Source organism: Miniopterus schreibersii, assembly GCF_964146895.1.
Source record: "Miniopterus schreibersii genome assembly, chromosome: 15".
Lineage (NCBI taxonomy): Eukaryota > Metazoa > Chordata > Mammalia > Chiroptera > Miniopteridae > Miniopterus > Miniopterus schreibersii.
Genome location: NC_138115.1, coordinates 25182635 through 25198777, shown reverse-complemented (window position 1 = coordinate 25198777; position 16143 = coordinate 25182635). Strand labels below are relative to the sequence as shown.

General features: G+C 33.9%; 1 protein-coding gene across 1 annotated transcript in view; it reads left to right on the top strand.

Moving 5' to 3' along the window:
• Window positions 1-15673, top strand: part of SLC25A36 (solute carrier family 25 member 36) — a 32704-nt gene extending 17031 nt beyond the window's left edge. Inside the window, exons 5-7 of the mRNA XM_081159658.1 lie at window positions 6733-6799; window positions 9458-9747; window positions 11795-15673. Coding sequence (XP_081015784.1) covers window positions 6733-6799; window positions 9458-9747; window positions 11795-11988 — 551 coding nt within the window. The 3' untranslated portion in view covers window positions 11989-15673. The remainder of the gene's footprint in view (window positions 1-6732; window positions 6800-9457; window positions 9748-11794) is intronic.
• Window positions 15674-16143: the final 470 nt, after the last annotated feature.

The following is a 16143-nucleotide window of genomic DNA, read 5'->3' as shown; positions in this document are numbered from 1 at the left end:
ATAAATCTGGCATATACCTTACAAAATATTTTCAGGGCTCTTTATAGTTAGTAATTGTTAACTAATTTATTGAAGGTTTAAAGCTGGAAGGTAAAGCCTTAAAGATCAGTGTGGTGAAATACTCTTATTTACTAATGTGGAGAGATCTTGGGCAAGTTAAGTAATTTATGTGAACCTCCATTACCTTAGCCTTAGAATGAGTAAGTTGCTCTATATAGATTTGGATCTTGAGAATTAGCTCTTCAGTACCGTAGAGGTCATCTAGTTACAACTAGAATTATTTTTTTATGTACTTTTTACAGATGTTGAATACAAATAGATATGATTTTCCCTCTGCACATTCAGTGGGTATAAGGTAAAAGTTAGTAGCTAATTTCAAGCTATAAGATCTTTAAGAATATATTTCTGGATTACCAGTGTTTAAACATTTTGGGGTTTTTTATTTGTTTTGTTTTTTAAAAAATATCTGCTGATTTCAGAAAGAGGATGGGACAGGGAGAGAGAGAGAAACATCAGTGATGAGTCATTGATCGGCTGCCTCCTGCACACCCTCTACTGGGGATCGAGCCCACAAACCGGGGCATGTGCCCTGACCAGGAATCGAACCACAGTCTCCTGGATCATAGATGGATGCTCAGCCGCTGAGCCACGCTGTCTGGGCTAAACATTTTTGTTTTTTAATCCCAGAAAATTATAAAGAAATGTTAAGCTTTCTTTTTTTTGAAAGAATTAAAACCAAGAAAGTAGATGAGCAATCATTTTAAGTGAGGAAAGTTGTTATGTATTCAGTATTGCAAATTTAGAGTGTCAGAATATCATAAGTCCCACTGGAACTTTTTTTCCATTAGAATATCTTATCAGAATTTATTTGTATCACATTGCAAAGAATTACAGTGGAATTGTTATTCTGTACTTTTTTCCCAAATATATGCAAGTGTTAACTTTGTCTGTTTTTATTCTAAACATTGATACCATTTCCCAAATTGAATCCTTGAATTTTGGTTAATTGATAATCTTATATTTGTTCAGAGATTATTGTACTATACATACACTTACTGTAATTTGAAAATACTTTAATTTGTTTGCAGTTACATTTTTTTCTAAGAATTGTGCTTTCAGAGCTTTCTTGCACTGTTTACGAGCATTAACATTTAGCTTTGCAGTTTTTATACATAACTACACGGTTGGTGAGACGGAATGGTCCCATGCAGACTCATTAAGGTAGCCTTTTGCCCCCTTCATTCTTGAAATAATCTAGACCAGATTGCTCTGGTTTTTCTTCAGGATCATTTTTAGAGGCCTTATAAATATGAATTGGGGGTGCAAAGTGCTTAGAGGCAGTCATGTGAAAATTGTTTTTTAACTGGCTATTCAAAAAAAATGCTAACCTTGTCATTTTAGTATTAAAAAACACACTAAAAATAGTCCATTAATATTGCCTGCTATATTGCGCCATATCAAGCAACACACATTAAGGATTTAGTAATATACCTTGTACATAATTTTTATTTCAAGTAACCTCTCAATTCATTTGCATTTTGTATTTTATCCATATGAACTGGAGTGTTAAATACTAAATCCTTTTTATTAAAAGGACATTTTGAAGTGAATCTTATTTTCATTTGTTGTAGTATTTCAAGGGAATACAAAAGAATTTATAAACCTTCAAATTTGAGCTCTCAATTTTCATGCACTGAAAAAATGTTTTTAATTGTGAGGCTATTTAATCAAATTAAGTAATGTTGACGTTTCATGCTTTACCTACCTTTCCCCCCCTACATATGAGCTTTGTCAGACTAAATGAAACTTAGCTATCTGAGGGTATTTGTGTGTTTTTATTTAAATGAACTTGCATATCCCTCTGTATACACCTACACACAACTGTGTATACAAAAAAATAGAATAAGTTTTTCTTTCTTTTTAGTAATTCCCAATTTTTAAAAGTTGTGATCTGGAACATATGTACTTTTATATACAGCATTACAGATTTAAAGGAAATGACTTCTAATGTTTATTGGAGTATATATTCAAACAGTTAACTGCTCAGTTTTTAAAATACACATAATTGTTTAACGTTTTCTAGATACTTAGTAGGCTTTATTTGCTTATAACATTTACTTTTATTTTTCAAGATATATTTTGCTGTTCAACTCAAAGTTTATTATTAAAGGTTAAGTTTTTTGAGTAAAAATTTAAATAGAAATTTTGTCTTACATATATAAAATATTTTTTTAAATATTTTATTTGTCCACGGCAGTTCATTCAGCCAGATTGATGGTTGGACAGATGTTTTATGTGTTTGTGTGTAAACATTCTTCCTGTTTTTTGTTTTGTAGAACACAAGAAATTAAATACAAAATAACCCAAAATATTCCATAAAAATGGATGTGCAATATTACTGGCCATAGTGCAAAAGGTGAAAGGTACTACTGTAGCAACATATATTGTACTATATTTCATTTAAAAAATTATAAATCATTACAAAGTGAAGTTACTTGGATATTCAGGTTTTTTATTTTAAGATTTACGAGGTAGGCTAATTGTTGTGATTTCATCTTGGATCATGGTAGATGATAATGGTAGGAAAATGGGATATGATAATCCCTTCCAAATATTTTCTTAGATTCCCCTTTGACAAGGTTAGCATTTTTTTCTTTAAGGCAAAATTGGTCTTTTAGGTAAGTATTTGGACTCTGAAACTGCTGCAGATGGCAAAATTTTCAGTACTCGGTTCATTTTTTAAAATTTATGGCCCATTTTGATATTTCTTTCTTTTTTTAACTTAAAATTTTCAAAAAGTTAGATCTCACCGTAAATATTTCTCAAATCCTTCCAATGGGATTCATTTTGTACACATGTTTCTGATGAGGTCACTGCTTGTTGTTATGATACAGAAAAGCCTGTGTCTATTTTAGGCATTTACTGTACATTTCTCCCGAGAAAAGAGTGAGATCGTGTCATCTCATGCTCCCCATCCGCAGGTCACTTCCTGTAGAAATATGGACTAACTTAAACCTCGTGAGTACTGATCTGAGCATCTCTTGCAGCCTCTAGTTTTAAGAAACACCCCCCTGGGCATTAATAATAGCTGTGGAATTAGTAAAGGTGGGAAATGAGCTTGTATTTCCGGAATTTGTGTGTGCGTTATCTGAATTAAAAACTTTAATTCTGATCCCTTTATAATATTCCTTCTAGAAGGATAAATGGGTAACTTTTCAATCATCATGTAATAAAAGCCTGGGGTCCTCAGGTTGGCCATAATAGTTTTGACCACCAAATAAATTTAATGACACTATTTAAGATACACATAGTTGTAACTGGTATCTTGGCATCCTACAACTTCTAGAAAAAATTGTTTTGTTTGCACAGCATAACATATTTTAAAAGTCTAATACAGTACTTTCTATTCTCTTGTCTGTTGATACTTGGCTTTTTTCTACTCTCTTACAAAAACATTGATCTTAATACTTACCATTACTTTCCAAATAAATGCAGGATAAGAATATATAGGATCTTAGCTGTTTTGTTTTAATTTTTTTTTTAGTAGTGTTAATATATTTCCCTTAATTAGGTGGGCTTTGTTCTTACTAAAGAATTTAATTGAAATGAAAAAAATACTAAAAGTGCAATACTACAGGTATCACTCACTTAATGAAATAGACATTTTCAGCGAGTTTATATAAGTGGGATTTCTGTTAATCTGGTTTTTAATTGGTTTATGTCAGCGATTTTCAACCAATGTGCCACAAGAATTTTTAAAGCATGATACCTGACTATTCAGCCGGGCACAGACTTCTGTTCCCATAGAAAGGCAAATACAAAAATGACAACAGCCAACAAAACAATAAGACGTCTGGTGTGAGGGAATCAAAATTATACCTTTTCTTTTTGTCAGATTGGCAAAAAATATTTTTTTTGGTGTGCTGCAGATTTTTAGTAATTAATTTATGTGTGCCATGAGATGAAAAAGGTTGAAAATTGCTGGCTTATTTTATCATATGGAGTCTTAGATGAAGCAAAACTTTAAAAATTGTATTTTATGAGTTTTTTTAAACTTTCTAATAAAATACTAACCACACTACTAACAGTATGGCCAGTATACTGCCACATGGCTTTAATTGACTATGGAGCAACATTAATTTTTAACCCACAAATAGATCCTTTGTATACCTCTTAGTCAGTTTTAATATTTAACAGGGTACTCAGAATATTACTGTGAATTAGCATATTAGCAAAATGTCACAAAATTTAAATGCCAAAATAAAAAGTAATTAGAAATTTCTAAATTTCAGGGGCACCATTCCCAGTATCATTGTGTATGTTTTTCTTAGGAAAAAAATAGGAAAATATGTTCAGTTTTGGATGTTTGTCGAGTTCAAATTGCCTTACCATATATAATTCTAAATTAGTGATGCATTTTTGTTTCTTCCCACTTATTTCATTTTTTGAACTAATAGGTTATATTTTTCTAGTTTTAATTACCCTAATAATGTCTACTTAATTTATTGGAGTGTCTTTGATAAGATAAGACCAGTAGCTAAAAACCACTGGATATGTCTAAATTCTGTAACCTAATGGTTTGCTGGCAGTTAGGCTAGTGTCTTTATTCAGAGCTAGTTTATCGGGAGAGCTGAGCTGAAACAACGATAGTAAACAGAGATTACTGATAATAGCAATTATATAGGGATTAGATGACAACATTCTCTCACCTAAATTTTAATGTGTTCTGTCCCATAGATTAATTTGCATCTGGAAATGAATTTTTAGTTAAGTGAGAAATACCTGTTGTTTGCTTCCTGTCATTGTTTAATATGTACAGAGAATAATTAAAATAATTTATGGGTATTTTGAAATTTCATTTTTTTATAATATAAATATTTTAAAGTTTACATTTCTGGAGGTTTTTCAGCCTCTGAGGAATTTTGTGACTTGGAAGAGTATTAAGCTTTGGATACTAAGTTTTAGAAGAAGAACATAATTACTTTTTAAAATACTTTGGTGCTTATCTTCTTTTCAAATAAAGTATAATAAATTGAATGAGATTTTTACCTAGATAGGCTGTTTTTTGGGAGTTTTGTTTGTTTTGTTTTATTTAGTTTAATATAAGAATTCCCTGTTTTAGCCTTTTTAAATTTTCACAGAATAATTAATAAAAACTATTTGAGTAATGTGGACTATTTTGTTGGTTTGACTGCTTAGCTGCTTTTCACTAATAAACCCCTAATATTGCTGTACATTCATTTAGCTAATACAAATATTTAAGTTTAAAAATAAAGAATTATTAAATTAAGGATATGACCAGAATACTGATGTCTGGTTCATATTAGCTTTAAAATAAAATTTGAATACTTTTAGTTTGACTTTTACTTAGAAAAAGTGAGGTTTAAGAGAAGAAAAAATATATACTATATAATTTTATTCTCAAACTAGGCCATGCAAGAGAAATATTTTCCAAACAAAATATTTAAACTCATCTGACAGTTTCATATTTTTCTTCTCTTTCCTGTTACCAGAATATGAGCATGGAAACAACCTTAGTCCTGGCAACATGTCTAACAGTTTAAATTTTTATCATTTAGTACTGACTGATGCTTATAAAATTATTGGTCCCATTTTAGTTTTATACATATGTATGTAGTATTAAAAGCACTTATGAGAAAAGGAGACTATATAACCATTACAAGATTATTTAAAGAGTTCTCACATCAAACGTTTATTTCATTTAGTTGCTTGATAGATATAGTTTGAGCATACCTTTGTGAAACATCTGACTGTTTCTACAGTGTTAAAGCAGTGGATTAAGGGAGTAAAATTTGAGTTAGCTAATTATCTGACATTATAAAAAGAAAAAGAACCTGTGTGACTGAATTCCACTTTGTGTATGATTTAGTAAAATTATTTTACTTTATCCCTAATATACACCACAGCGTTTTTGTTTCTGAAAGTACTTTACTCATATTAAATGTGCTGGTTATAGTCCACCTTTCTAAAAATAATGTGCTTGACCTATTAGTATTTGATAAAAAGTATTACTTCAGTTTTAAAGTAAACTAGAGCTACCTCTACCCTGAGTTTCTCTCTTCAGTGTATAAAATATGAGAGGGAAGTTTCCATTTGTAACTTTTTGAACTTTTGAGTTTTTGTATGTGTTTAAGTGTATGAAAAATATATTTGTCCTATTAATCCTAACAGAAACCTTACCTCTTTGATACCATTATTTTAACAGTATTAAGTATATCTATATAAAGTATTCATAAGGCCAAAAATCCTTTCTGATATGCAATCCGCTTAAAATCAAATATTAGTAAATGCTAAGATATAGAATCCATTTTGGACATAGTGATTGTAGTGTTTGCGTGGTAAAAAGCCCTATAGAATACACAAGGTTTTTGTATGTTTATCTATAGAAATGGGCTTCTGAATTTAGTTAGAGAGTAGAGGACATCCCAGAGGATATCCTGAATATTTTGGGAGAAGAGTTTATATGTAGTCAGATTTTGCTCTTAAAAGATTATCTTTTAGTTATTATGGTCAGATTTTGAACACGTAGATTGGAAAAGTACAAATGTTCATGTCTGTATGGATTTGTAAAATAAAAGTGTAAAATATATCAGTTAATATTTTAAACATTTATTTACATTTTCTTTAATATAGATTTATATAATTTTTAAAACCTTAAAATTAATAGTGTATTTATTTTTACCAGAGTTCATTTTAAACATGTTTGTTTAGGTTTTACCGCAATCACAGCAACCAACCCCATTTGGCTTGTAAAGACTCGGTTACAACTTGATGCAAGGTATGTTATTTCATTAAAACAAAATTATTAAACTTGATTTCAATTTTTTCTATGAATTTATAGTAGTGAGATTTCCATGTCTCCCCTTTGCTGCTGAATGATTTTGTTTTGTTTTAGAATCTTGGGTCTACCGCCAGAAGCAAGTGTATAGTTGACAGTATGAGACTTTCGGGGAGGATAGTGTATTGTGTGTTGTGTTTTTAAATAAAAGGATAAGGAAGAAGGATACATTCACCCAGCCCGAATAGTGATGTTTTCACTACATTGGTGGTTATAATCAGCCTCTCGACAGCTAAATAACCCACCTAATCAACCAGTCTAGACTAAGTCTTTGAGGATCATTGTTCAAATTCATAACCTTGCAATACAGAAAGTCCTGGCATGGTCTTCCTCTCCTTTATTCATAGACTTCATCTGTTATCACTGACAACTTCATGGTAGCAAGATTCATTCGTTAAATAAATCTATTTTGAGCAGGCAGTGATAGGTTCTGGAGATATACCAGGAAATAGTGGTGACCAACTTTGATGGAATAGTCAAGGAATGGTATTTTGAGCCCATTGTAAGCAGAGGCAACAATCAGTGCAAACCATGCAGGTACTAAGTTAGGGCCTTTGGCATGTTCTGGGACCTGAGAAAAGACCAGAAGCAATGCAGCTTAGAGTCTTGCCATCTCAGCTCTTGTTGGCCTTTAGAACAGAGGATGGGGGAAAGCTAATACTGTTGAGTGGAGAGATGATCCCATCTGGTGTATTATAATAGTGTTAATAGTTTTGAAACCAATTTAGCCTCTCAATCTAGAGTAGACTATGCATCACAAATTTCTATTGTTTTTTTCTATTTTAGGGTTTGGGGAGTAGTGTTATATCTTGTAGACTATAAATAAAACTGATCTAAGAAATTATTAACAATTACACCTGATTAAAGGTCTGTTTTCCACATTCTGTCATGCTGAACTGCATAATGTTTGGAGACTTGAAAAGAATGTCTCTTTCATCTGGAATACATTTTTTTTTTAATATATCTTTATTGATCTCAGAGAGGAAGGGAGAGGGAGATAGAGAGAGAAACATGATGAGAGAGTCATTGATGGGCTGCCTCCTGCATACCCCCTAATGGAGATCGAGGCCACAACCCGGACATGTGCCCTGACTGGGAATTGAACCACGATCTCCTGGATCCTAGGTCGTGAGCCATGCCTAGCTGGGCTGGAATAATTTTTAATGACATCTAAAGTGTTGTAGCAAAACTCAACATTTATTTCTTAAAGCCAAAGATCTGAAAGGTGTTAGTTAATAGTGGATAAGACAAACTAAAGGCTAGGAAAAGTGTGAGGTGCCAGCCTATTTTATACTATATAAACTACTAGTGGTATTCTTCAGTATGTTATAGAGTGGCTTTATAGGGATCCAGGAAAAGCATGGATTAAAATTATTTAATGTTATTCTTTCACTTATAATTGTAACACAAGTCAGCACAACTTCTTGGGCTTTGGAGTGAGGAATGGGACAAGTTTGGGGTAATCATGAAACATTGATTTAAAGATGCTAATTTATAACACTGCATTCAAGAACAGGACTGATGTGTTTGCATATTACCCTTTGGGACTTGTAGCTCTTTTAACTTTGTAAGAAAGGATCTGATGGCAGAAACTCATTCCAGTTGGTTACATGGGTTATTCAACTAAGAAAGTATTTATTCAGTGTCATTAGTTGAGGATGGCCTTAGTTCATAAAATTGGAGGAATTTGTAGGTTATCAGGTAGGTGTCTTAGTTGTGGTTTTATTTTATGTCAGAAACAGACTGTGTATAATTTATAAACAGGTAAATCTTCTATTTCTTTCCCTGGAGGTAGCATTTAAATCCATTTCTTGTACATGGGGTTCTGTTGGGGGAATCATCATGTAAGGTTATTTTTATAAACTCAAAATTATATGCTTGTAAGAATAGATTATGCTGTACCCTTAAGTAGCAGCGCTAAGAAGAACATTTTCTTGGGCCCAATGTTCAATAAATGCTTGGTAACTGTAGAGGTCCTTGTTCACTACTCACTAGGACACTGAAATGAAAGATAGGGCCATGGCCTTCAAAGAATTGGAGTAAATTTGTCTTAAATTCACCCAGTCACTTTTTAGGAAGAACTGGGTATGCTGGAAGAATCCCTCGAGTGCACAGAAATTAGATTAATCGTGCTCCCCTGCTTTTGTGATGTACTCTCGTCATTGGTGTCTCAATCATTTTTTATGCTATTAAATGCAAAAGAAATCTTCTTAACTTAGAATTGAATTTAATATGATGTGTTTTTTGTTTTGTTTTAATCTTGAGCTGCAGTCACAGTATATTTGGACGAAGGATTTTGTTGCTTATCCCTACAATAGAAACTTCAGTGAGGACATGAAACTGAAGATTCAGTACAGTGTATTTCACATTCAGTAAAATAAACTACTCACATTATCCATCTGATATGACACATTGGGGATAAAAGAATACAAAATCTAAAATGAATGTTTTAAAATTCTGATTTCACTTCATGAGTTAAAGGGAATCATTCTTTATGTTAGAATGGCATATTTCTACTATGTTTTGTTTGCTTTACTTAAAAGCATGTACTACTTTATTTACATTAAAAATATATTTTTTTTTTATTTTGCTTTTCAGAAACCGTGGGGAAAAGCGAATGGGCGCTTTTGAATGTGTTCGTAAAGTGTATCAGACAGATGGACTTAGAGGATTTTATAGGGGCATGTCTGCTTCATATGCTGGCATATCAGAGACTGTTATCCATTTTGTTATTTATGAAAGTATTAAACAAAAACTACTGGAATATAAGATTGCTTCTACGATGGAAAATGATGAAGAATCTGTCAAAGAAGCATCAGATTTTGTGGGAATGATGCTGGCTGCTGCCACCTCAAAAACTTGTGCCACAAGTATAGCATATCCACATGGTAAGAGAAGTTGAGTTTCTATAGGTAATATTTTGTTAACTCAGAAATACTCTCCCACTCCAGCCAATAGCCCGCTTATTAGAGCATTTAGAGTTTTACTGAATTTCCATATAACTAAATACAGTTCTTAGGAGTTCATCATAATGGGATTAAATCTGTATGAGTAATGTAAAGCAATTTTAATAGATCAGTATATGCTATAGTAGCATGGCGGTGATTTAGCATGAGCTCTGGACAGATTTTAACCCAGAGTCAGATTCCAGCCAGATGACTGGGCAAGTTTCTTTTTATGCATTCATTGGTTGGTTCCTGTATGTGCCCTGATGGGAGATCTAACCTGCAACTCGCATATGGGGACGACGCTCTTACCAACTGAGCTACCTGTCCAGGGCTAAGTGCTTCACTTTCATTACACTGATCAACATTTACATTCACCCTGTAAAGCTAAGGCTCTGTGGTTAAAATGATAGCAGGAAAAATGAACAGGTCTAGGAAATAAGTGTTTGCTTTAAAATGTAATTTGTGAATAAAACCAGCTCTAACCAAGCTGGACTGTGAATTGACCCGTTTCCTGAGGGAAGCCCTGACTTCCTTTAAGAGAAGTCATAAGAGGACAGTGTCCACAGCATTGTTTGGGCTCGGGCCTTCTATGGGAGGACTAGCATGGTGACCCGCTAAGGTGAGAGAGTTTGGGAGTTTTAACTTTCCTGTTCCTTCAAGTGACATGATGTCATTACAAGAAGAGGTACAGTTTATAAACAATATTTTGGAGTGGAACTTGTAAGTGGCGTGAATTTTTAAGGTAGGACACCGAGATTTCGAATGTTAACATTCACATAGTGGAAATGGCTTTAGGCCATTTCCCTCAGGCCCATCAAGAGTAGTGTGTTGAAAAAGTTTGACAAATAATGAATGTGGAAGGAACAGACTCTTCTGTAGAAAGCTCTGCATTTGTTTCCAGTCCCTATCCTCAACTGTTGAAAACCTCTCAGTAGCCTCAATTTCCTCACCTTTTAAAATGAAGAAAATTTGGACTAATTGTAATCTTTAAGATCCCTTTCAGCTTGCCCTGGCCAGTGTGGTTTGGTGGGTTGGAGCATAGTCCTGTGCCCCGAGGGCTCATGGGTTTGATTCCCAGTCAGGGCACGTACCCAGTTTCGAATTTGATCCTCGGTTGGGGCTTATGTGGGAGGCAGCCAAGTGATGTTACTCTCACATCGATGTTTCTCTCTCTCTCTCTCTCTCTCTTTCCCTCCCTCCCCCTCTCCCCCTCCCCCTCCCTCTCTCTTTCCCCCTCCCCTCATCCCTTCCTCTCCCCCTCTCCCCATCCCCTCCTCTCCCCCTCTCCCCATCCTCTCCTCTCCCCCTCTCCCCATCCTCTCCTCTCCCCCTCTGTCCTCCTCCCTCCCTCTCCCCCTCTTCCTCTCCTTCTTCCTTCTTCTCTCTCTGAAAATCAGTGGAAATATGTCCTCAGGTGAGGATTTACCAAAAAAAGAAAAAAAGTCATTTTAAAAAAAAGATCCCTTTCAGTTCTAGAATTTTATCGTTTTTGCTTAGTTGCTTCCCAGATGGGGCCTTTTAGCTGGCAGCTTGTATTTTAAACATTTTCAGTCTTATCCACATGCAGTTTATGCTGGCATATGCAGACCACTGTGAACAGATTAGTAATTCTATTTTCTTGTGCGGTCCACTTTTCTGCCCCTTTTATCTTTGATACCACCACCACTCCCTTTCCTGCTGCTTCACCTTTTTCCTATCACATTTATTCTCCCTTTTATCTGTATCTAGAATACAACTGATCTTTTATTTCATTCTGTTTTTTACCATTCAGGAACCTATGAAATTTTATAAGTATACATGATTTTAGCCAGCTTAGAAGTTTGATAGTGATATAATGTGACTGGTTTCAATAAGTTACATATTAAAAATTACTTCTTATTTATCCTAAGCTTATGCTTACAGGTAAATGGGATGTGTTCAATATTAGGAGAGTATGAAGATAATCACTAATGTTTAAATAAAATGACTTTATTTTTTTCCTAAACAGAAGTTGTAAGAACAAGACTACGTGAAGAGGGAACAAAATACAGATCTTTTTTTCAGACACTGTCTTTGGTTGTTCAAGAAGAAGGTTATGGATCTCTTTACCGTGGTCTAACAACTCATCTGGTGAGACAGATTCCCAACACAGCCATTATGATGGCCACCTATGAATTGGTGGTCTACCTACTCAATGGATAGCAACACCAGGCCGCCACACTATAAAGAGGGAAGACCAAAAGATTACAGTGGACCATGGAGTATCGGAACCAGCATGGTGGACAGAAGGAAAATGGTTTGGGAACGTGTAACTATGCCTGAGTGGAAGTCTGGTTGTCAGAATTCAAGTAATCATAACCACATTACTTGATCTTTTCAGTAACGTGAATAAAACCTGGCTGCCTTCAAGAAAAAGCCTTTAGAAGCACTCCTTCCTCAAAATTGCCATTTTCTCTACCCATGTCCATGAGACACAGTTGCATTTTATTTATTTATGGCAGACAGAGCATAGTGTTTATTCCTTGAATACTTCTCCAGTCTTCTAAACAAAGCCAACCCTAGTTATATACTATTCCATAAACTATCCAGAGATAATAATGACGGTCATAAATTTCTCACTGGGTTTCTGTGTAATTCTTATAACAGGAATAGTGAGATCCTCACTATCATTTTCACATTAGTCCTTGAGAGGATCTGGCTCAGTACTTTAAAGTTAATTATATAGCATCACTTGTCACTTTTTGACAACTAACAGTGTCCTAAGTATCTTGATATTTTTATAATTAAAATGTTCTGTTTCCCAGTGCTGCAGGTGCTTGATGTTTAGCATAATGTGGACACTTAAATTGTTCATTTATGTATCAAACTCAGATGGTAATAGTTTGGGACAAAATAAACCAGTAAAATTGATTTTAGGCCATTTCAGTAACTTGAGCATATCCTTATGTCTTTTCTAACTTTGTGACACATGAATGACTGCAATTGTCTTTTCAGTGATTTATTGGTTTTGAACTTGAATTACCACACATCATGCCTAAGCATCATTTCCTTAAAGTGGAAAAAATTTACCACTTCTGGGTCTTTCTCAATTTGCTTTCACATTAAGAATTTGGACCTTTGAATTATTTCCAGAAGATCTGTATAGACTGTGTTTATTTCATAGAGAAAATGGTAATTTTCAGCTTTGCCCCTACAACTTTGTTTGGTGTTTTTTTTTAAGGCTACAGAAATACCTGGGGCGTGCTGTCTGATTGAGCAGGTATATGATCTTAATTGACATAGTTTTGTAAAGGAACAAACTGCTGCTTTTGCAAAGAAATTTATTCTATCTTAATTTCTTGAATGGCAAATCATAGAAAGATTCAAGTTAATTCAGATGAAATGTGCTAACAGGATATAGCTTTAAAATTTGCTGTTGAGTTCAGCTGCACCTTTTAATACTTTAAATGTATTATATGTCTGGCCCTTAGACAGATATTGGCTGTAATTCTATTAAGAGACGTTCGGTTACGGTTGTTGCTGTTCTGGTGTAAGAAAACTGCAGTTAAACTCCAGTGTGGTACTCACTTCAACACTCATGAACTGCATTTGTGCAATGGCTTTATCTTAAGAATGACTCTGAATGCACTTTGTGGCCTTTGGGGGGCAGTAGTAAGAGGAGAGAATTCCATGTTAAGATTATTCTTTTTAAACATTGGCCATGTATCAGGCAGAAACAGTGTTCTTAACATTTTTCCGGGCTTTAGGTAGTGTTTTGGAGATCTTTAATGTAAATGTTTAAGTATTCTGTATACCCTATAGTGACCTAATGTAGAAAATTGTAGCATGTCACTGCAAGCTTTCTCTGCTGTCACCAATGAGACAGTGCCCTCTTAAATTCCTTCACCTTCTTAACTTCCTTGTAATCAACAGTAACTGGATGTTTTTGAGGTGCTTTGATTGGAATCTAAAACATTCCAGTCTATTTGGAGACCAAAGGCAAATTCAGTTTAATTACCTTTGGGATTATTCATAACTTTTATGGTGAATTTCAGCTTTGACATTTATTATGAGGAACATGCCAAAAAACCTCCACAAAAAATAGGGTTTTCTAACTTAAGTCTGTAGAGAAAGTCTCCATCTATAGTGTTTGCCTTTTCAGGTGCCACTTGTCCTGCCTAACATAGTGCCATTTACCTTGTGAAGATTGGTAAATACTAGTTGTATTGAATGTTGGACAGAGACTCTCCCTTATCTTAATGATCTCAGTCCCCCACAAATGGTTATGAATGATGTGAAACCAGCAGCTAAGGAACATCTTACTATTTAGTTGTAGCAAATTCATAACAAGTGTCCTTCAAGGATGAACATGTATTCTATTCCTGTTTGTATTTAGCAAGTAAAACTTCCGTTGACCTTTAGTGCATTATATTTAGCTTTTAAAAGTGAGTTTTATATATGGACTGGAAGGAAAAGATCTTAGTCTTAGGCTTTGTTCTCTGTGCAACAACTGGAAAGGAGCACCGTTGTTTATTTTAATCGTCTTTTCCTCCCCAAAGCACAGTCTGTTATAGTTTACTTTATGTATGACAGAGTTAATAAAAAACAACAACTAAAAATTATAAAATTTGTCTCTGAAATATTTCTTTGGCGATCTTGTTTTTAATTGATGCAAATGTTTAAAAAGAAACGCATACTTAAAACATTGGACTTTTTTAAAAACGGTGTTTTGTTTTCATCTGTTTTCTATCGTATCATTTTATTTCTAATATAGAGGTAGTCAGCACTCTTCAGATGGGTATGTACTTTTATTGTGGAATCTTCTTAGTAAATTAAACAACTTATTCAGGTTAAAGCACTAGATAGTGAGAGCATACTCTCATAGTGCAGCAGAGAGAACTTGGGTACCTGTGGCTCATAGAAAACAGTTTCCTAAATTTCAAAGTCCAAATCTGAGAACCAAACCCTGTGGTTGTGGGTTCCCTGTAGTGCTTTTAAATCCAGGAAAAAACTATCACCAAAGCCTTGTCTTAATTTTTATTATATATGTAACTGTGGAACCAGCCTTTCTGGATGGGGCCTACAAGTAATTGATTTGTAACTCTAAAACCAAGATAGACTATTAGATTTTTTTAATCCATCCTTTTGTCTCCTAAAACCTAATGGCCATTGTAGAATAACATTAGTATATTAGGACCAGCAGAGTGTGGGTTAAAAATAATGACTGTTTACTCTTAACTGGGGCATAAACATGTCAGTATTTTTAGATTTGTGTTCAATCACTAAAAATATTGATTTGAACTTGAAGGATTTCAATGCTAGAAATCAGTCTATCCTTTACTCCCAGCATTGTTCATGTCCATCTTTTGTTGTTTACATGCTCTTCTGCCCAGACTGTTAGTACTATAGGGACCCTTTTGGGGCTGATAAATAGTTCAACTTTTTCTTCCTCTAATATTGATCATGACTTGAACATTCCTAAGAATATAGATAGTTCTGAATGATTTAAATTGGAAGGAATTTTAATTATATAAAACCGTTTAATATACTAACTCTGCCTCCTCAGATCTCTGTCATGCCCTTATATTTCTCGTTAAGTTAAGCTATGTACTGCTTTTTATGCTACTCCTTTTAGAAACTGAAAATTCTAGTTTCACTCAGTTTTTGTGTTAATAAATATTTTGAATGTGTACCCCTGCATATGTGAACAATTAAATCTTGACCTTTCAGTCATAGCTAAATAATCAACTTCAAGAGTTGATATCTTTTGACCATTTATATGAGGGTTGCTATTGTATTCTGTACATGGCTGTAAATTATGTGCAATTCCTCTGTATTTATGTTAACTAGCTGAATTTTATTTGAATTGTGAAAATTTAAAAAATTAAAATATGCTTATGAACGTACAGTGTTGTTTTTTGAATCTATATGTATCCTAATGTTCTGGTATGGTGAGGATATAGTCACACTTAGGATTATGTGTAGAACAAAAGTGCATTGCCATTTTCAAGTTGTGTGTTAGGCTCCTATCTGCTATTTTTTTCCTAGTGAAATCTCTGGGAATCAAAAGATCAAATAATCGAACTCTCTCATAGTCAAGTAAGAAATTTCTGTTCTTTCATATTTTCCACAGGTTTATTGATCTTTAAGTCCTGTACTTTGTATCAAAACATGCAATTTGCAAAAAACATCTGAGAAAGTGAAGCAAGATTATGTTATTTGATTAATACCTCCCTAGGTTGTAAGGGATATATATATGTAGCTTTTTTGTTTATTTGTTTTAGTTCCAGCCTTTAGGAAAGCTAAGGATTTAAAAATTAAAAGTAAAAAGCTGGAAGCTTGTTTAAAATAACCAAGTGAATCTGCATATGATAGGCT